Source organism: Talpa europaea (assembly GCF_964194135.1).
Source record: "Talpa europaea genome assembly, chromosome: 12".
Lineage (NCBI taxonomy): Eukaryota > Metazoa > Chordata > Mammalia > Eulipotyphla > Talpidae > Talpa > Talpa europaea.
The window spans coordinates 86453932-86475167 of NC_140079.1; the positions used below are offsets into that span (position 1 = coordinate 86453932).

At 54.1% G+C, this 21236-nt stretch overlaps 4 protein-coding genes across 4 annotated transcripts; 2 read left to right on the forward strand and 2 right to left on the reverse strand.

Annotated features, from left to right (window-relative positions):
• Positions 1–691: 691 nt before the first annotated feature.
• Positions 692–1367, reverse strand: BOLA2B (bolA family member 2B). Its single transcript, XM_084251565.1, has 3 exons — positions 1302–1367; positions 1115–1212; positions 692–835 (listed from the first exon to the last, which is right to left on the reverse strand). Exons 1-3 carry the CDS (start codon positions 1362–1364, stop codon positions 736–738), a joined length of 261 nt encoding a protein of 86 aa, XP_084107691.1. The 5' UTR covers positions 1365–1367; the 3' UTR covers positions 692–735.
• Positions 1368–1813: 446 nt separating this feature from the next.
• Positions 1814–4428, forward strand: SLX1A (SLX1 homolog A, structure-specific endonuclease subunit; the record flags this gene model as incomplete). The annotated part of the gene is made up of 6 exons (XM_084248782.1): positions 1814–2001; positions 2470–2521; positions 2611–2925; positions 3838–3965; positions 4143–4230; positions 4312–4428. 6 exons carry the CDS (start codon positions 1814–1816, stop codon positions 4339–4341), a joined length of 801 nt encoding a protein of 266 aa, XP_084104908.1. The 3' UTR covers positions 4342–4428.
• A 2326-nt stretch (positions 4429–6754) lies between these two features.
• Positions 6755–9300, forward strand: LOC311181197 (sulfotransferase 1A1). The gene is made up of 7 exons (XM_084249503.1): positions 6755–6973; positions 7079–7204; positions 7297–7394; positions 7849–7975; positions 8051–8145; positions 8873–9053; positions 9141–9300. Exons 1-7 carry the CDS (start codon positions 6826–6828, stop codon positions 9251–9253), a joined length of 888 nt encoding a protein of 295 aa, XP_084105629.1. The 5' UTR covers positions 6755–6825; the 3' UTR covers positions 9254–9300.
• Positions 9301–9540: 240 nt separating this feature from the next.
• Positions 9541–21128, reverse strand: SGF29 (SAGA complex associated factor 29; the record flags this gene model as incomplete). Its single annotated transcript, XM_084250376.1, has 9 exons — positions 9541–9680; positions 10376–10538; positions 10639–10674; positions 10877–11023; positions 11093–11222; positions 11985–12049; positions 16623–16695; positions 17320–17395; positions 21054–21128. The coding sequence occupies 9 exons, from the start codon at positions 21126–21128 to the stop codon at positions 9564–9566; spliced, it is 882 nt and encodes a 293-aa protein (XP_084106502.1). The 3' UTR covers positions 9541–9563.
• Between the last annotated feature and the right edge of the window lie 108 nt (positions 21129–21236).

The following is a 21236-nucleotide window of genomic DNA, read 5'->3' on the forward strand; positions in this document are numbered from 1 at the left end:
CCTCCAGGAAGCTTTTTCTCAAGTAGTCACCATCTGGTTCCCTCATATTTTACGGGAACGACCAGCTGACATCTCCTAGGCCCGTACCAGGCACACAGAGGGCTACTCTAAGTATGAAGGCCGAGCTTGGGTGGGCACTGGACTTAAGGGGTCTGGGTTGCCTTTGCCGGGTTACTTCTTAGTCAGCACCAGGAACCCCCAGTACATGCTGCTGCTCACTTCATGTCATGTCTTGAGATAAGCACTGGAAGTGGACATTTCTCACATCATCCTCCAACCGCCCCATGCGTGGGCACTGACATTAGCTCAGTTTTGTGCTGTAAGAAGACCCAGGGGTATAGTCATTGTCACTGAACAATAGGGATCCATTCTGAGAAATGCTTCGATAGGCGATTTTGTGGTTGTGCGGATGTCATGGTGTAATCACACGTATCTCAGTGGTTGAGTTCAACGCACGTGCGGGCTGTGGCAGAGCCCATTGGGACCACGGTGGTATATGTGACCTGCCAATCACAATGTCACTATGTGGCACTATTTTACGTGTGTTTCTGTGCAAATGATGCTTCCTCAGCCTACTATATGGACTTGCCCAAAGGAAACAATGACCAGTAGAGTGGCAAGGAGAGGCCAGGCCCTAGACACAGCCCAGCGCCCCTCCCATTCTCCCACACACAACACAGTGACACAGAGGCTGGCCCTGATTCATAATTTAATGGCTGTGCTGGTCTCGGCCCCTTATTTCTGCTGCTCACGGGCCCACTGCGCTGGGGTCAGGGTTTTCTGCTCAAAGGCATGGATGTGCGGGAGCTCTTCCGACAGACAAGCGTTTACCAGCCTGGGGTGAGAGATGGGGTTAGGAAAAGGCAGTCTAGGGTCTAGGGTGCAGTCACGAACCTAGGGTGAACACGGAGACTGTTGGGGTCTCCCAGGTCGTAATGACCTGGGAACAAGATGGGTGGAGGTTCTAAGTCTGACCAAAGCAGGGACCACGAAGGTAGGATCCTCGTGTTTGTGGCCCAAGGTGCTGGGCCTTGGCGGGGGTGAGGGTGTTACAGTCAGACTGGGGTCCCGAGGCTGGGACTGCACTGAGGGGGGGGTGTTCTTGGGGTCTCACCGGTGTCTCTGAAGCAGTGGTTTGCCTTCAAACTTGACCGACACTACCAGGACTCGGAAGCTAGATGCGCAACGGTTGGGAGTCGTGTCCTCCACTTCCTATGGGGCAGAAAGGCGTGGATGGTAACAATCTGCCCCCCCAGGAACGCTTTTCCTTTCGTGGAGTGAATTCAGGCCGCTCAACTTACCACGTGCTCCGCCTCCAGGTCTCGCTGCAGCTTCTCCCGGAGGTACTCCGCACTGAGTTCCATCGCGGCGGCCGGGGGCGACAGCCCAGGGGGTGGAACCCCTACTCCTACCCGTCCACACTGCTTCCGCCCTTACTGGAGCCACTTCCGCTGAGGAAGCTACTTCCGCCCTTACTAGGCAGTCCGTACACCCGGCACTTCCGCCCTCACACGAGCCCGGTTTCCAACGGTCCGCGGCTTCGCGCTTATAGTCAGGCAGCGGGTCCGCCTGTGCATGGGCCGAGTCGACGCCAGTTGCCGCCCGCCGCCGGCACAGCAGCCTGGCTTGGGCGCCCTAGCTGCAGCCGGGAGTGGGTGCAGGAATCTGCATCGCTGCGGCCTCCAGGGTACCTCGGGATCGCCCCCTAGCACTTCCTCCAAGACTAGCGTCTTGCGGCCATAGCAACCAGCCCTCGCGACGGGCCGCAGCAATCGATCAAACCCCAGCTGCGGCCCTCGGCCCCCGAGTCTCCATGGGCCCCGCGGGGGACGCGGGGGGCCCCGGGCGCTTCCTCGGCGTCTATCTGCTCTACTGCCTGAACCCCCGGCACCGGGGGCGCGTCTACGTGGGCTTCACCGTTAACCCCGCGCGGCGCGTCCAGCAGCACAACGCGGGCCGCAAGAAGGGCGGGGCCTGGCGGACTAGCGGGCGCGGGCCGTGGTGAGAGCGGGCGGCCGCCGTCGGGAGCAGCGCTCGGGGCGCGGGAGCCGGGCGGGCGGGCGGGCGGGCGGCGGGGGCGGGCCCGGGGTCTGGGCGCCGGCTCAGGGGCGGGGCCTCGTGGGGAGGCGGCGCCCTGGACACACCCCGCGGGCCCCGCGGCGCCGGGTGGGGGGGCTGCAGGTCTGGGCTCGGTCCGGGACGGTGGGCGAGGCCGGGCCGCGAGAGGGAGCGCCTGGCAGGGGGCCGAGCTGAGCAGCGCGGCTCTTACCTGCCGCTGGAGGCGGGCACCTGTGGCCGGGGTGGGCCGGTGCCAGCGGCCCACCTTCACGAAGGGGGCAGGGCCGGGGCTCGGCGTGAAGCCGGGTTTGAGTCCACCTTCCCCGAGGCCTGCAGCTGAACCAGGGCAGAGGGGTTCGGCTTGACCCGGGGTGGGGCGGGAGACTCAGCGCCCCTCGTTCTCTTCCCCAGGGAAATGGTGCTCGTGGTGCACGGCTTCCCCTCCGCCGTGGCCGCCCTTCGGGTAAGAAGATGGGGCGCGGGAGGACCGGCTGACCTCGGCCCGGGCCCCCTCCCGGCAGGGCCCTGAGACCCTTTCCTCTCTGCTCGCAGTTCGAGTGGGCCTGGCAGCACCCGCACGCCTCGCGCCGCCTGGCGCACGTGGGCCCGCGCCGGCGGGGCGAGGCCGCCTTCGCGTTCCACCTGCGGGTGCTGGCGCACATGCTGCGCGCGCCGCCCTGGGCGCGCCTCCCGCTGACGCTGCGCTGGCTGCGCCCCGACTTCCGCCAGGACCTGTCCCCGCCGCCGCCGCCGCACGTGCCGCTGACCTTCGGGCCCCCGCCGCCCGCCGCCCCGAGGTGCCACGCCCGGCCCGCCGCGGACCCGGACGCCCCGGCCCCCTGCGCCCTGTGCGCGCGCGCGCTCCAGGTCGGCGAGTGTCCAGCGCGCAGACGACTTAGCATCAGGCCGCCCCACGGGCACCTGCGCCCTGCCCGGCGCTCTGGATGGGGAGGACAGTGGAGCTGACGGCCGCTGTCTCTTCTCGGGGCTTTGCCCTTCCGCTCTGACTGGAAAAAATTGCAATTTCATGTGCGCTTCCCTGCCTCTCCCCCACCCCCAACATTAAGGCTATTATCTGACATATATGTATATTTTTTTAAAGAAATGTTTATTTATTTATACAAGCACTGGGTACAGTCAGAAGCGTGGGAGGGTGAGAGAATTCACCAGAGCCAGAGCAGAGCAGGCAGACTGACGAAGTACACTGCTGAGGGGAGCAGCGGGCGGCAGGAGAGGTCTGCGCGCCATGTGGGACCCTCCTCCGGTGGCCGGGGAGCAGCCGGGGATAGAACCGGCGTCTCAGAGGCCGCGGGCAGCTTCGCAACCCAGCGCTCAACCGCTGCGCCACCGGGGAGGGTAGCTCTTGTTCACTGTGTAGAGCCGACCGAGTCTGGTACACAGCAGATGGCCAGTAACTCTTTAATAAATGAACAGGGGATGCACCTGACTTCTGCTCAGTACATGTAAATAAGGTGGGTGCTCACCAGAGCTCAAGTAACCCACCTGCTATCACTTAGCCCCAAGGAACTCTGGCTCTGGCTGTAGTGGTCAGGATCACTGCAAAGGCTCAGAGAAAACTGTCCAGCTTAGTCCCTGTGGGCAAATATTGTACCCTCTCTGTGCCTCAATTTCCTCCTCTGTAAAATGTAACTCGGTGTCCATGTTCTGTTGAGTTATTTTATGTAAAGCCCCGGGAACTGTGCCTGATCCATAGAAATTCCCTGAATGTTAGCTACATCATTATGCCCCATTTTCTCTCTTGCCTGCCACCTGTGACAGGATGAAGAGGGCCCCCTGTGTTGCCCACACCCTGGCTGCACCCTGAGGGCCCACATTATCTGCCTGGCAGAGGAGTTCTTGCAGGAGGAACCAGGGCAGCTTCTGCCCCTAGAGGGCCAATGCCCTGGGTGAGTGTAACCCCCAAGTCCAGTCTGGTATAGCTCGGGAGAGATGGTGGGTGCCCAGCTGTCCAAGTCCAGGCCTGGGGCAGCTGGGGATGGGCCTCACCTTGGCACCCAGGCCTAGCCTGAAAGGAGGCTTATGAAGCCTGACTCTGTGTCTCCTACTAACTGCACTCCTGGTAGCTGTAAGAACTCACTGCTGTGGGGAGACCTGATCTGGCTGAGCAGGATGGGCGCTGAAGAGGAAGAGGAAGACTTGGAATCAGAAGAGGTGAGCAGTGTCTTTGACCCCAGCCTTCCTAACCCACCTCATCCCCTAGGCTCCCTGTGACCCGCCCTCTTGTCTCTACAGGAACACTGGACAGACATGCTGGAGACCTGATCCCCACTCTCCCCACCCTGCCCCCTCCCATTCTTTTTCTGTGCCACCCACTGTGGGTTTGGGCATTTTTACTTGATTACAATAAAGACTGAGTTAAGGGTACCTTCTGGTGTTTGATGGGCATGGAGTTATGAAGCAGAGGCCTTGAGCACGCGGGAGGGGCCACTGGCCCAGCTTGGACCTGTGTCTCCTCTGCCCAGAAGCCTCTTGCTCGGTGTCCCCCATGGTGCCTCTGAAGTCACGATTCTTTGAGGTTTTGGGAGACTGACACCCTGACTCAAGTGTTCACCTGTCTCTGATGCCCATTTGACTTTGAACTTTAATCTAGATACTAGGGACAAAGGTCAAGGAAGGGGTGGGGGGGTGCCCTCCTTGCATGGGGCCCTGACTCCTGAGTCCATTGCGAACCCAGGGAAAGAGCACTCTCTTCCGGGGCCATTCTTTCTCTACCCATGAGGCTCCACGCTGTCACAAGGGGGCCGAGGAACTGGGCTCCTTCCCCCAGCACCAGCTGCCTCACCAGGAGCCTGCCCTGCTCTGCTCCGCCCCCAGCCACTTCACTGACCATCTGTGTGGCTCCGGACGGCCGGCCGGTGGTCAAAGCCTGCCTTCCTGAATTGCCTGGGCTGTTGGGCCCGCAGCCAGCGGGAGGTGAGTGGGCTTGCCCATGCCAGCTTGTGAATGTTCACCTTTCCTGTCCACGCCTCTGACCTCTTTGGGCTGGGTCAGTTAGAAAAGGCCTGCCCTGCTGGGGTGGAGTTCAGAAGGCAGGCAGGAGCCAGATTACAGCTCAGAAAAGAACAAAAAAACCCTTTGGGACCCTTTTGTCTGATTTCAATCTTATATTTTCTACACATTAAACCCATATCTTGGCTTTTCGGGTCAGTCTAAGCTTGACTCCAGCTGAGATGCTAAGGAGGGTAGCATAGAAGATCCCCCACCCCACCCCTTCACCCCCACCCCTTCACCCCCCACCCCAAACTCCACCCTCTCCTTCCAGGAAGACAGCCAAGTCCCAGCCTGGCTCTAGATCCCTCCCACTTCGGACCTACAAAACCTTCAGCTCAGAGAGCAGCCCTACATTCCCTGCTCTGCACCCATACCCTGCACCCCAGCGGACTCAGGTCCAAGAGGTGAGGTGAGTTCTAGGGCTGGGTAGGGGAGGACCTGTCTCTCACTGCTAGCTCCTCTCCGCTCTGCTCTGCTCCCGCCCCGACTCTAGCACTTTCCTGGTAGCCGTCCCACCCTGTACTGCGGGCTGCCCCCAGCCTGAATCGGCTCCCCTCTTTTGATGAGTCATCAGTTTTGCTCATTCAACACCAGATTCCCACCGCCCAAAGCTGCTCGGTTGCTCAACTGGATGTTTATCCTCCCCAGGCCAGAATGGAGTGTGGCTGGGCACATGGGATCAAGGATCTGAGGCCTGGCTGGGCCTTGGGAGGTTTTCTTTTTTCTTTTTTTAAAGATTTATTTATTTATTTTATTTTATTTTTTTTTTTTTAAATATTTATTTGTTTATTTATTTATACAAGCACTGGGTACAGTCAGAAGCGCGGGAGGGTGAGAGAATTCACCAGAGCCAGAGCGGGGAGCAGAGCAGGCAGAAGGACCGAAGTACACTGCTGAGGGGAGCAGCGGGCGGCAGGAGAGGTCTGCACACCATGTGGGACCCTCCTCCGGTGGCCGGGGAGCAGCTGGGGATCGAACTGGTGCTGCAGAGGCCGAGGGCAGCTTCGCAACCCAGCGCTCAACCGCTGCACCACCGGGGAGGCCCTTATTTATTTATTTATACAAGCACTGGGTACAGTCAGAAGCGCAGGAGGGTGAGAGAATTCACCAGAGCCAGAGCGGGGAGCAGAGCAGCCAGAAGGACCGAAGGACACTGCTGAGGGGAGCAGCGGGCGGCAGGAGGGGTCTGCGCGCCATGTGGGACCCTCGCCGGCGACCCGGGATTGAACCGGCGTGCAGAGGCTGTGGGCAGCTTCGCAGCCCAGTGCTCAACCACTGCGCCACCAGGGGAGGCCCTTGGGAGGTTTTCATCATGTGAGGGGCCCCGGGAGCCCAAGGAGGAGAGGACAGGAGAGGAGCCCCGTGGGAGTGGCAGGAGCCGCAGGCAGTGGATGTAGTAAGAGAAAGAAAACTGGCTGGCAGTGTGGCCAGAGTGTAGTAATTTTCTCAGGTGCACTGGAAAGCCTCCAAAAAACTGTTATCTGGGCCCCAGCCCAGAGGGTGAGTGAACTGTTTGGAGTGTGACCCACATACCTGGGATTTCTAAGGCAATGGAGGTGTCCAGCCGCAGCCAGAGTCACGACGCGCTGTGCTGCACCCACCAGGTTTTGGAGTCGGGCTCCACTCACTGGCTGGGTGAGGTTGGCAGGTCGCTGGGCCTCCCTCAGCCGCAGTTTCCTAATCTTAGAGTGAGACTCCAACAGCTGGCCTTGTTATTAAGGGAAGCAGGCCCCAGCCCAGCCCTGACGCAGCAGCATGGAGCAGGTCCCGGACACCTCCCGCCCGCCACTGGAATACGTGAAGGGGGTCCCTCTCATCAAGTACTTTGCAGAGGCACTGGAGCCCCTGCAGAGCTTCAGAGCCAGGCCGGATGACCTGCTCATCAGCACCTATCCCAAATCCGGTAGGTGAGAGGACCACCCAGCCCATGCCTGAGCTGCGGCCCCTCCCCGGGGCCAGCAGTGGCCTGTCCTCAGCCCTGCCACCTCCCTTCCCCCTTCCTCTCCAGGCACCACCTGGGTGAGTGAGATCCTGGACATGATCTACCAGAACGGCGACTTGGAGAAGTGTCGCAGGGCCCCCATCTTCATGCGGGTGCCCTTTCTTGAGTTCAAGGCTCCAGGGCTTCCCTCAGGTGGGTGAAAGGGCACTGGGCCAAGTGGAGCAGAGAGAGGTGGGGCCTGGGCTCCAGCTCACCAGCCCTGTCCCCACCTCACCACGACTTAGGTATGGAGACTCTGAAAGATACGCCAGCCCCACGGCTCCTCAAGACGCACTTGCCCCTGGCCCTGGTCCCACAGACGCTGCTGGATCAGAAGGTCAAGGTGAGTGGTAGAGGAAGCCAAGGGAGGAGGCTGCTGGGGCCATCCCAGCTTTGGCCCTGTCTTCTGGGAAGGTCCCGTTTCCTCCGACCTCATGTTCTGTGGGGTCAGGTGAGCAGTGAAGATCAGACCCTGTGTGCAGGGGTGCTCCCACGCCTGTGGGAGGGGCTGCTGAGAGTCCAGCACACTTTGCTTCACATCTTGGTACAGCGGCATCAAGGGGATTAGATTAGTGTCAAATAGGGCTCTGGGGGCCGGCCAGGATGTTGGCAGGAGAGCAGGGTCCAAACCAGCTCACCTTACCCGTACCCCGGGGCCTGGAGCAGGGCAGCCTCTTGGCCTAGCTCCCCCTTGTCCACAGCAAAGAGAACCGCCCGGCCAGGGTGCGCTGGAAGGCAGAGGGCTGGTGGGTGCCGTGTGCTGATGGTGCCGGGGCGGGGGTCCTCTGCCCCTCCAGGTGATCTACGTTGCCCGCAATGCAAAGGACGTGGCCGTCTCCTTTTACCACTTCTACAACATGTGCAAGGTGCACCCTGACCCTGGCAGCTGGGACAACTTCCTGAAGATGTTCATGGCTGGAGAAGGTGGGTCTAGCTGGAGCAAGGAGGCGAGGGGGAGGGGCAGCCTGCTGAAACCAACCACCTCTGCCTGTTCCTCAGTGTCCTACGGGCCCTGGCACCAGCACGTGAAGGAGTGGTGGGAACTGAGCCGCACCCACCCTCTGCTCTATCTCTTCTACGAGGACATGAAGGAGGTGAGGCCACCTGCTGCCACTTCCCTCCATGTCACCTGCAGGGAGGTGGGACCCTCACGGGGACCTGCCAGGGCCCTCTCAGCCCCTCCCTCCAAGGCAGCTGCCACATGAGTTTCCTCGTCCCCCCACTGAGTGTCCCTGCCCAGCACTTAGAGCCATAGTGGCACCTGTACCGCAGGGTGCTGTATGGTTCTCCCCTCCTAGTACTGAGTCAGCCACCAGCCACCGGGCTGTCACCAATCATCTCTTACTGGGGCATTTCTGAATGAGGCCCAGCCCTGACTTCATCCTTAAGGAAATAAAGGCAGCTTTTTTTTTTTTTAAAGATTTATTTTATTCATGCATACAAGAACAGAGGTGTGGGGGGTGAGAGGATTCACCAGAAACAGAGTGGGGAACACTGAAATACACTGCTGAGTGGGTGAGACAGGAGAGGCCTGCTGCACCATGTGGGTCAGCTCCCTGGCCGGGGATGGAACTTATGCTGCAGTGACTGCGGGTAGCTTCATAGTGCAAGACTCAACCCCTTGTACCACCAGGGAGGCCCCGCAGCTTCTTAGAGTGCAGGGCAGACAGTAATGGAATCTGCCCCAGAGGAAGAACAGAATCCAGGTGTGAGGCATCTCTAAGCTGAAGTGGCCAGATCCCCACAAGGTTAGAGGGCCCTCCTTTCTGTTGGCTGAATGAGCAATCCAAACCTCCACTGAAGAGCTCCTCTGCTGTGCAGAACCCCAAAAGGGAGATTCAAAAGATCCTGAAGTTTTTGGGGCGCTCCCTGCCAGAGGAGATTGTGGATCGCATTGTCCAGCAAACATCTTTCAAGGAGATGAAGAAAAACAGCATGGCCAACTACGACGCCATACCCAATAACATCATGGACCAGAGCATTTCCCACTTCATGAGGAAAGGTGAGTGCCTGCCCGGCTGTGTGTTTGGGGAGCCAAGGGTGGAAACACCTCTGTGCCTGGACCTCCAGCCCCTACTCCTTTCCCCAGGCATCGCCGGGGACTGGAAAAACACCTTCACTGTGGCCCAGAATGAGTGCTTTGACGCTGACTATGCTGAGAAGATGGTGGGCTGCGAGCTCAGCTTCCGCTCAGAGCTGTGAGTGGTGCCTGCCAGGATGGATTCAGAGGGAGGGGTGTGGGGCACGCCCGGGAACCAGCTCAAGAATAAAGTGCGAGTGGTGGGAAATGGAGAGCCTCTGCTGGCGCTGCGAGCAAACCTGAGCTAGAGTAAATGCCTAGTGGGATGGAATGAAGCCTGCACTTCCTCAGCTTGCCCTCTAGGGGACTGGGAGGAAGGGTCTGGAAAAATAACACTCAGGAGACAAGGGTGAAGGGCAGAATATTTATTGGCTCACACAGTCTGTTGCATTCCCCCCGGACGGTGGCAGGAGATCTCGTCTGCCAGGTGCTTCACTTTTTCTTGGGCTCCTTGCACGCCACCACGTACCTCTGGGCCACATTGAGCGGGGGGGAGTAGCCGTCTGCATAGGAGGTATCTTCAAACAGGACTGAATAGTCATCCTGGGGCTGTGGCAGGGGCAACGGGAGAGGGTGTTCAGAGAGGCCCTCCCCAAGCCTAGACTGATGCGAGCCCCCAGTGTGTGGGCTCCCCACCTCTTTCCTATCCTCACTCAAGAAGTCTAGACATTTCACTCAGTGCCTGTGGCTGTAAAGGTCTTTGCTCAGTAACAGAGGCCCAATCAGGCCACCAAGCAGGAAGCAGGGTGACCAGAGACCTCCATGGTGAGCCCCGGCTGGAGTCTGGTGCCTTGCAAGCACCTGTGTGCAAGGGATCAAGGATAACCCAGAGGCCAGCGGGTGGGGACCATGAAGCAGAGGAGAGATCAACCTTTAACCTGCTTCTTGGGTGCTGGGGACCAGTCATGTCCTCAGAGCACGACGGAAAGCAGGCCTGGGCCAGGAGCGGCGCGGGAGCTGCTGCCCACCTCAGTGCAAAAGTGAGGCTGGACCAGAGGCAAAGCAGGTCCCTTCCAGTCAGCACTTGCTAAGGCTGAGGTGGCGCTGCCCTAGAGGACAGGGCTGCAGTGGTGTGACAGGGCAGATTGTAAGCAGAAGAGGAAGGCCAACTCACAGGCCCCTCCTTGCTCAGCTAAGATGAGGTCAAGAGGGGACAGTGGGAAGATGCCCCCATGACTGGTCAGCCTGTTCTTGGTGTCGCAGGTGATCTCTCCCCGCGAGAGAGTGGGTGAGGGTTGCCTCACCCGCTGTGGAGGCGTGTGGATCAGGGCACGGTAGAAGCAGGTGGTCTGGGGGTACAGGGCCAGCACGAGCTGCTCCTTCTGGAATAAGGCTTCAGGGTCCGTCTCAGGGTTGGCCTTCCACTGGGGCAGAGGGATGATGCGCCGCCGGCTCAGGGTGTGTCTCCTGGAGGAGGTCTTAGGTCAACTGGTGGCCAAGATGGGGACACCTTCCCAGCAGCCCAACTGCCCCAAGGTGCCCCAACCCTTCCCTGAACAGTACTCACTCTTTGCCTTCTTCATCAATGTCATCTACCTCATACCTATAGATGAACAGAAGAAAAAAGATGAATATAGGGAGGTGCATGTCCAAGCATGCCATGGGGCAGGGAGGAGCCCAGGGGGGCTCCCTGCTCATAGGCCACCCTTAGCCCCACCTTGGGGGACCACTTTGCTCATTGTGGAGGGTGACTGCATGGCAGATGTGCTGGTGGGAGGCAGCCCAGGGGCTGGCTGGTCACTCACTTGTTGGTGGCATGGCTGTAACTGACCACCTCGGCCAGGATCCACTGCTCATCCCCATCTACAGCCTTCACCCGGGCAGCCACCTTGTCCCCGGGTTTGGCCACGTAGTCCCCAGAGGCTGGAATGGCCCCACACAGAGGCGGGGGCCTGAGGGTAGAAAAAGTGTTAGTCCCAGTCTCTCCTCACCAGCTCCCCCCGCCCCAGGCCCGCCCTCACTTGTCACCAGGCTTCCCGATCCATAGGGGCAGGGTCATGGCTGACTGCTGCAGCAGGGTCATCAGCACCCCCCGGCGCATGGTCTTCCGAGGGGGCTCCGAGTCATTGTACAGGCCTGCGATCTTGGCCGCTGTGGAAGGAAGTGTGCCCCTGAGGCACCCAGGAAAGGTGCACCCCCAGACCCACTCAGCTCACCTGTCAGAGCAGCCCAGCCTGGATCCCCGCCTTCCTGGTGAGCCCTGGGCCCCCTGGGATCCCTGTCCTTTCCACGGTGAAAGACACTGCCAGGCTGCACTGACAGATTAGTGGGATGTTGGCTTGGAGATTCCCTCGGGGGCAATGAACTAGAACGTGGCAAAGGTGTCTAAAGTGCGGGTCCTATCAGTTCAGTTAGTGGAAATGTCACTGACCTGTACGTATACTTTTGGGTACTTTTCAATTCATGTATGTTGTAACTGAACAAAAGTAAAACAAAAAACCAACAACAAAAAACCCAAAACCCCAACAAGTTTTTGATGGGTGAGGAGTTGGCCCACTGAGGGTTCCCTGAGAGGTCACGACAGGGGGGAAAGCCAGGCAGTGCCAGGAGTTTGTGGCAACATCATTTAAAAGCAGCCGCCCAGGCACCAAGGCGTGGCCTGCACAGAATAGCCCGGCTTTCCGCTCTCGCTGCAGGAAGGAGGAGCAACTACCCAGGCAGTAGAGGGACAGAAACTCGTGGGGCCAGTTCCTGGAGGGCTGCAGGAGAGCTGGGGAGAGGCTCCCCTGAGCCCCGGGAAGGGTCTCCAGTCCTTCCCAGCAATCCGGGTGGGGTTACAGGCTCCCCTGTGGGGGTCAGAGGCTGCTCTCAGGCTCCTGCTCTCCACCTGCTCAATGCGGAACTCCAACTCACCGATCCGCCGTTCTTCCAACAGAGACTTGATTTCCGCGATCTTATCTAGGGCCTTCCGGAGGATGCTGAGGGCAGGGAGAGGGAGAAAGGAGGTCTGGATGAAGCACAAACACTTCCTTCTCTGGTTACAGCCGTGGGTACTTCAGACCAATCCTACTGCTGAAAGCCATAAACCCTAAGTATGTATTTTTTAATCTTAAAAGCATAAAAGAATTGATGAAATGGTAGGAAATAGCAGGCCATAAGGTTTAAGAGGATCCCTGAAGATAAGCAGAGCTGAGTGAGCTGCATTTGCCCCAGTGTGACAAATCCTGAAGAATGTTGCCGGGAGCCGGCAGCCCCGAGACCTGGGGAGCAGATGTTAAAACTCAGGATCTGCCCCAGTGAAACATCTGAAAAGAGACACCCAGAGGGATGTGAGAGCTGTCTGGCTCAGAGCAGGGCTGAGCTGAGGATGCTTGATCCTGAAGGGCCGTGGCCACAGGAGGCCTCTGGACTGAGGGCAGGGGGCCAGGAAAGGGCAGCAGCAGACAGTCCTGGCTGGTGGGACGCCTCCTTTAGCCCAGACCTCGGGGGATTTCCCCCAAAGAACACTTCAACACTGTGCGCAAGCGGCACAGACTCCACTGTGGGTCATTTCTCCTCTCCCATGGCCAAACCCCAGTTCACGCCTCTGGCAAACCTCTGCAAAAGCCCACATGGTTCTGAGGCCTTCCAGCAGGAAGAGGGAGACACTTGAGAACACGACATCGCAGAAGGTGTCCCGGGGGGCGTGATGCAGGCAGCTCAACCGTGAGCAGAAGATGGGTAGGGGCAGCCTTGGCAGAAGGAATGGGCACACCACGGCAGCCCCAGATGTTCAAGCAGTGCAGTTCAGCCTGGCTAATGAAGGATGCCGGGGGTTCAGAGTCTCCACAAGCTTGTGGGCAGGCCTGGGACATGGAGCAGTTAGGCCTCCAGAGAAATGAAAGACATTGCTGCCGGGCCCGTTGAAGGACGCAGTAGTCTATAGCCTGTCCTAAGCTGTTTGCTGTGAGATACCAGGAGGGTGCTCAGCCCTAGCTGGGCCACAGAATCCACTGGAGGGAGCTTAGAAAATTTCTATTTATTTAAGGCAAGAATCATAAACAGATGTGGAAACCAGTGGGCCTGATGTGAAACAGGTATTTTCACAGTCTCAGAGCATCTTCCTAGAAGATAGTATCAATTACACAATGGAAAACTGCAGTAGCTGACATGGGAGAAGCCTGGGAGAGGCCGCCTGAACCAACAGGGCAGTAGCTTGTGCCTTCCAACACTCAGGACATCACTTCCCTGCTTTGACTGCCAAGAACATAAAACCGAATCCAATCGTGAAGAAATGCAGACAAACCCGTACTGGGGGGCATTCTACAAAATCACTGGTTTGTAATCTAAGATGTCAAGGCCACGAGAGGGAAGGCAGCCTGGGAACAGCTCCAGACTGGAGGAGGCTGAGACATGCTAACTCAGCGCAGTGGTCATCTGCATGAGGAAAGTGTGTCCTGCTGCTGCGAAGGACAGTAGTGGACAGGCTGAAATCTGAATAAACTCTGTGGCTCAGTTAATAGTTTTCTATTGTTAGTATGCTGATTTTGAGAAATGCATTATGACTGCATAGGAATGTCCTTGTTTTTAGGAAACTGATCATTCAGAGGTCAAGGAACATCATGTCTGCAATATAAACAGCTCAGGAAAAAAACAATGTGTTTCTACAGAGAGTGATAAAGCAAAACTGATAAAACATTACATGTATATAAGTCTGAAATTATTTAAAAATATGAAGTTGACCTAATACCATGTCTGGGCTTCACCCCAATTACATTAGAACCTCTGGGCACATCAAGACCTGGAAACCAGTGTGTGAACGAGTTCCACCACCAAGCAAGTTTGTGAAATAATGAATTAAATCATTACCGCAGATCTTGGCAGAGCCCTTAATACTTTAATCTGCATTGTGAATCTGCAGGGGAGGTTCCTGGGAAGCTTTAGAAAAATTCCTAAAGTTGAGGCCGTTTCCTAAAGTTACAGCAGTTTCACTGAAGAGATTTGAGGAAAGATGCCTTAAGATCATTTACTATTAAAAAACCCAGTGTTCTGGAACTGAAACTTCTCCATCTCAGAACTGTAAAAGTTTCATGCCATCTCTATGCCCTCCCAGGCACACAGGGTGCGTCCCTACCTTCTGATGAGCAACGAGCCTGGCAGCAACCCTTAGGGATGGTGCCACTCAGAGCCCACTTTGCCTGGTGGAGGTGAAGGGCTTCTTTCTGGCTGACATTGCTTTGAATGCAGTCAAGAGTCCCAAGCCCTAACCTTCCTCCCCCCAGCAGCTCCCCACTGCCCACACCTCAAGGTTTTCATTCACCAATTTACAGAAGTGTGTTTCCAAGAGCTGGCAATAAGGCCCACAAGGCAATTCATAGAGTCATGTCACTATTTTGGTTTCTCAGCCATGTAAAGTTACCTTACACTGCTGTAGTCTACTAAGTGTGCAACAGCATCGTGTCTTAAAAACAATGTGCATGCCTTAAAATACTCCATTACTAAGAAACAGTAAAATCTGATGTGCCTGACTGAACACTTGAAGTCTGCAGAAGTGAAGCAGCAGCAGTAGTGCAAGATGCAAGACGTAGCAGCAGTAAACAACTGCAGTTATGAAACAAGCTTACAAATGTTTAACTCTGTGTGAATTACCCTGGAGCAAGCCAACAGTGAACTGATTTCAGAAGTAGTCACCTCACTTTGCCAGCAGTTAGCTGGGAAGGTTTGCCTTTTACTAACAAATAAGCATGAGTCACTCTTAATTTCTTATGTGAGCCAAACTCCAGCCCAGGGGAATGGGAAAGGGACATCTAGAGTCAGATGATAAAGCTGCAAGTCAGACAGAAGGTGGGGATGAAGAACGGTCTAGAGAGCCAAGAGAAGGCAACTGACCCTTTTGTTCTGCCCGGCAAACTTCCATAAGGAACCTCATCAGATCCCTCTGTCCAAGCTGAAAACCCTGGTATTTTCAATTCTATTTCTTGCAATTGGTCTGCCAGCTCAGTCTCAAAAACTGTCCTTGAACCCATCCCTGCTTCTCCAGCTTCACTGCCCTTGTCTCAGCTCACCTCCATCACTGCCTTTGGTCTGGTCTCTTCACTAGCCTTGAGTCTTACCCAATCTGCTCTCCATGCAGCAGCCAGGGATTTCTCCCCTGCTTCTCTTTATTGGGTTCCCTGTGGCCTCCAAGATGAAGTCCCTGCTCCTGCAGGCCCTCGGTGTCCTGCCTTCCCCTTCCTCTGCACATCATCCCTCCGGCCTGAGCTCTCTGCCTTGTCTGCCTACCAATCCCCAGGTCAAATCTCTCCTACCTGAGACTGTCCCAGATCCCAGAAACTGCAAACCCCATCTTTGCTGGCCCCCCGTCCTGCAGTGTGCCTGCAGAGAAGGGTTCCTCTCCTCCGCTTGCTCTTGAAGTCAGGATACTTGCTACCCTTGTGTTTCTGTGTGAAGACTGCCTAGCACCAGGCGCAGGGTAGGTGCAGGCATAGGTCTGCAGAATTGCTGGCAGCAGGCAGAGAAGATATGGGACCACAGCAAAGACAGATGGGAGGACAGTCACTAGTAATAGAGTCACTAGTAATGCTTAGGGCCCTGTCTAAGCTGTCACCCCACCAGGCCCTGCATGTCAGCCATGACCCTGTGGTACAGGGCAGTGTTATGTAAACAGCAGAGTGAGACTCAGTGGTGAGACCTGAGATAAATTTCTTAGGTAACACCAGCATTTTTTAAAAAATAATGTACATAGTAATGGTAAAAGCTTAATTCTTTCATAATATATCCAATTCTGTCCCCCCAACATACACACACACAACACAATGTGTGTGCTGTGTGAAAAGGCATCACTCCACCCTTCTGGCATGGTATTAAAAAATATTTCCTTAGGTTTAAAACTCGGCTCCAGACACTTACTGGTTATATAACTTTTGGCAGTTATGTAACCCCTGTTTGTTTCCTCTGCAAAATTCTGGTTGCTCCAAGGGTCAAGTAAATACATCTTAGATTACAGTCATACCAGATGCCCAAAGGGTGAACTCACATTTGCCGAAATGATTCCTGCTTTTAGCATCTGACAAAGTCAAATGGAAACCTGCAAAACTGAATGTCTCCCTCTATAAGACATTTTGGTTGTATGGTATAGTGATTTGGGCATATAGTAAGGTCTAGGCTACAATATTGAGAGAATGTATTGCCAAGAGTTTGAAAAACCCCAGTTTTAGGTACTTTAATTGCCTGATCCTATTCTGTACTGACAACTCTGTAGATGATTATTATTCCTGAGCCTGAGACTGAGCAACTGAGTCTCAGCTGAAGTGAGTGCCCAAGAGCAGGTGACCAGTAAACGGCAGTGCCGGGATGTGCCCACACCGCGTTGGCGTCTATAAACAGCAGGGCCGCGGAAGGTGCACACTAAGGGAGGGGGATCCGAAGGCAAGTCTGGGGAGTAGGAAGCAGCTTATTCATGGGAGGAAAGGCAGGCTGGGACTGTGGCAAGTAGGCTCCTGCAGCCTAGGCCTGGGGTGGAGGGGGTGGAGGGGAGCGTGTAGATGGAGAGGACAGGGGAACAGTACTCACTTGCACTCGGCCTCTGCATCGGCCTTGGCAGTTGTGTACAGGCCACGCAGCTTTGTCCGATAATAGGGAGAGACTGCAGAGTAAAGACAAGGGAAGAAGCATGGGAGGGGGCAGCTGGCAGTGAAGTGGCACCGCTTCCAGTACTTTGGAATCAGACTTTGGGAGGTGCAGAGAGGCGGGGGACCTCAGTCTAATCTTTATTATCTTAGAAGGGCTCCCTGAAGATGATACCCCTATGTTCAGTGAGTTCACATTTTCATAAGGTACAAATGCCGTCACCACATCAAGGAGAGGACTGGCTGTGACACATGCAGAGAGCATCTGTCTGTACACTCGAAGCTGCTCAGAGTTGGGAGCACTGGCCCAGGAGCCTGACCCTCTGAGGGCCTCAGGGACCCAGCAGAGGCACCCAGCGAGAGCAGCTGTCTCAAGAACATCAGCTAACTGGGGTGCTTGTGTACTCTTAAGGGGTTTCCCTAGATACAGTCTGATTTCATGGACTAGCTAGTCCCTGGAGTTGGGGGATTTAAGGTGACTTAGTGCTCGGCTGTCTATCACCTGTTGCCTGGGCCACCCTAGGTCATCCAGCCTTATGAAGACACATGCAAAAAGTTCCCTGGGTAATGGTAAGAGCCTGATCCCAGTCTTGCCCCTCGCCCCTTCAAATCCCCCTTCTCGCCCGAGCCCAGGGACTCACTCTTGTTCTCTGTCTGCATCCGCTCGTGGGTCTTCTGGATGTTGACTAAGTTGTGTTCGCTCCGTGAACGCTCTTCCTGTGAGGATGAGATCAAGAGGACGTGAGGGGGCCTTTCATCCTGCTGTGTGCCCTGTATCCCAGGCCATGGGCCCCACAAACATGGGCTTCATTTCTAAATCCAAATTCAGGATAAGTTCAAAGGCTCTAACCCCCTGACTACTGCAAAAGCATTACAAAAAGGCTTTGAAGTTAAATCATAAGCTATATATTTAATGACTTTATCAAAGAGACAAATTGATTGGCCGAGTCTGTGCCATCCTTATCAAAATGCCTGCTGATTTCTTTGTAGAAATTGGCAAGCTCGTTCTAAAGTCATATGGAAATCCAAGGAGCCTAGAATAACCAAAATAATCTGGAAAAACAAAATTGGAGGATTGACATTTCCCATTTCCAAAATTCACTAGAAAGTTATCTGCTAGTGTAGTACTAGCGTACAGCTCAAAGGAACAGAACTGAGAAGCTAGAAATGAGCACACACATGGATAATCAGTTCCCCAGGAAGGGTGCTGGCACAGTTCTTCCCGTCAGTGGTCCTGGGCCCAGGGCTGCAAGGGAAGATGTAGTGCTGATCCCCAGGAAGAAAATGACTATACCCTTTCAACTTATGTCAGAATTTCTAAGTGCCTGAGCGGGTAGGCTGGACCTTCACTCCATCTGGCAAAAATGGAGCCAACCGTTACTGCAGCTACTACCTAATGTCAAAACAGTCCGCTAGCCCTAGCCCTCTGTACCCCACCTACACGGACAGGGATGGAGTGAGGGCTGGACACCCGCTGGACTAGAGTCACTGCCTGTGCAATGGTTGAACCCAAACTCCCTTCCAAGGGTAGAAAACTATGGTAAAAATCAATGACAGATGGAGAGAAAGAGAAACAAATAAACAGGTTATACAATGAGGGAAATGCGGTATCACATTAGCACCTCGAGAGAGGCTGAACAAAGGAATAACAACATTACCAGTTACTAGCTCAGTTATACCAGATGCCCGAAGGGTTAACTCCCATTTGCCAAGATGATTCCTGCTTTTGGCATCTGACAAAGTCAAATGGAAACCTGCAAAACTGAATATCTCCCTCTAAGAGACATTTTGGTTGTATGGTATGATGATAAACTGCACTAACTGTTGACAAGTGAATGTAATTCAGGTAAGCTGCCATTTCTTTCTCCTTATCTTTTCTAGGTTTACAGAAAAATTGAGCAATGTAAATTGAAGTCCATAATTTACATTAAGGCTCACTATTTGTGTTGAACAGCTCTGGGGTTTTGACAAATGCATGTCATGTACCATTATGGCATCACATAGAATAGTCTCACCTCCCTAAAAATCCCCAATGCTCCCCTCCTCATCCTCCCTCCCTCCAAGCCCCTAGCAATCACTGATCTTTTTATTCTCTCCAGTTTTGCCTTTTCCAGAATGTCCTATAGTTGGAACCATGCAATAAATAACCTTTCGGACAGGGCTCTTTCACTTAGCTATATGTGTGCTAATATCTTTTGATTCTGGTTTTTCAGGTTACACCCCACTGTGAAGACTATCATGTGGGAAGGAATTCCCAGGACCTGCTCCCCCAGGGCCGTCAGCTGTGTGGAGGACTCTCGCTGCAGGCTGATCGCTGTATGTGGCTATAAACCTGGGTGTGAGTGTTTACATATAAAGGTCCAAGGTCCCTGTGTGTCCAAGGACCCACACCATACATATCACCCTGGCTTTTGTGAATGAAAAGCTTTTTTAAAAATAGGGGGGAAATCGGTTCTTAAAGGATTAAAACAGCAGGCATTGTAAGGTGGGTCCAAATTCCACTCCGGAACAGCTCCATCCTGAGAAAGGGAAGGTTAGGAAGGTTTTGGGAGGTCAGATGATACACTCAAGCTAAATCAGACATGATTATCCCTCACTAAGCTTAGTGAGGACCCCAACTCTTTGGGGCACAAAACATGTCTCTTAACTGCAAGGCCACTGATACATAATGTCAACAAAATGCAGGGTGAAGGAAACAAAGCTGGTCCACAGACAGAAAGGACACTAAGGGAAATAGGTGTCTGCCCTGTGGGACAAGCTGAATTCACTTTTAATCAAAAACAGCATTCAGAGGAAAAAATTTGTTAATAGGAATAAATACATTAAAGAGAGCTTTCTTGCAGGAGAAAGGCAAGGGCAGTCAGACTGGAAAGGTGATGATGAAGCTTTAGTGAGACCCTGAGCCACCAAGGCCTCTTGACCATTTTAATTCAGAGGGAAGCAGAAGTGGCCACAGGGCAGTGGTGCTCCAGCCTAGCTGCTGAGTGGCCCAGGACATAACTGAGGGAAACTTGTGGACTTCCAAACCTATGGAAGCCTCTAGGGCACTTGTCGTGGATGAACCATGACTACCTTGACCCCGATCAGATCAATGAGACATATTCTGAGTGGGCAGGAATAGAATTTTCTGCTGAATAAAACCTGTGCACTCCCCAGAGGCAAGAGGTAGGTCCTGGCATACAGCAGCACACAGTGGAAACCAGTCACAGAACAAGCTGAGACAGGGTGACTCAGCTTTGTTCCCAGCAGATTTCAAGCCTAGAAATAGCTGAATCATGGTGAACTGTGCAAAGTGTGTCCATTGTAGTACCTGGTAAATGGGAAGACTCAATTTCGTTGGAAAGGCTCAACAAATAGCTCTGTAATCCCTACCAATTTGTTCTATAAAAAAAACTAAGTTTTACCATGACCATACTTAACACTCTGTGCTGTTGCTAAGATTCAGCCACCTTATGTAAATAGGTCATATGGTAATATTGAGATTGAGGACCACGTGTACAGGGAATCAAAGCCTTTCTATACCCAGCACTGATGAAATGGCAGGCCTGATCAAGAACTGGATTTAGCTCAAGGGTTCTAGACATATTTACCATAAAGATACAAATAGTGGAAGAAGAAGGGAGAAAACAAGAAATCAAGTAAGTACCAAAAAAATATGAAAGTGTATGTAATGGCTCTCTAGGACAGATTAGTTGTTTTTTTTTACGTCTATCTCTACCCCCACACTGGTGCCTCCAATTGATGGGCACATCCATAGGGTACTATTGCTGTATCTGTTACATAAATGTCATACTCAATATAGAGGCTCAAACAAGATAGTTTTGCTCTAAGGGAGGGGCAAGGAAGGGCGTTTGCCTGTGCAGAAGATTAACTCAGCAGTCCTGGATTTTCAAATGTGCACACTCCCAAAAACCTTTGATCGCTGACCAGCTCTTGGGAGATAACTTCTAAACATTTGGAATGTACAGATAGATAACAGCACCTTTGTTTAGCTGGGGCAACAGGGTGAAGGGACAGGGTCACGACTGCTTCTGGATACGGGGCAAATGTTCTGAAATTGACAGTGGTGATGGTTATACAATTCCTTGAATACACTAGTCACCACTGAATTGTAGACATCAAATGGGTATATTATATGGTATGTGAAAAATATTCAATATAGTTATTATTAAGCAAAACAAATTATGAAATCCGGCACATGCGGGGAAATCCTATAGGAAGAGCAGTCAACCCAACACTCTCCTCCGCTCATCTTCAGACATCACCTGGGTTCCTGCATGTCCCAACTCTCTGACCATAACCCCCACCTGCCCCTCCACAGCTTTGCATCACAGTCCATGTTTCTCACCAGAAGCAGGGGGCTGTGGATTTTTACCTGGGTTTGTTTGATCAGCTGATGGAGCTCTGTGAGAAGTTCTGCAATTCTGGAATCAGCAGATACAAGGGCCATTGTTTATGGGGGTGCCTGGGGTGGAGAGGAAGAGAAGCCTGTTAGTAACTGTTGTGGGTTATGGGTTAATGAAGGCCTCTGAAAAGATACGCTGAGGTCCTAATCCCT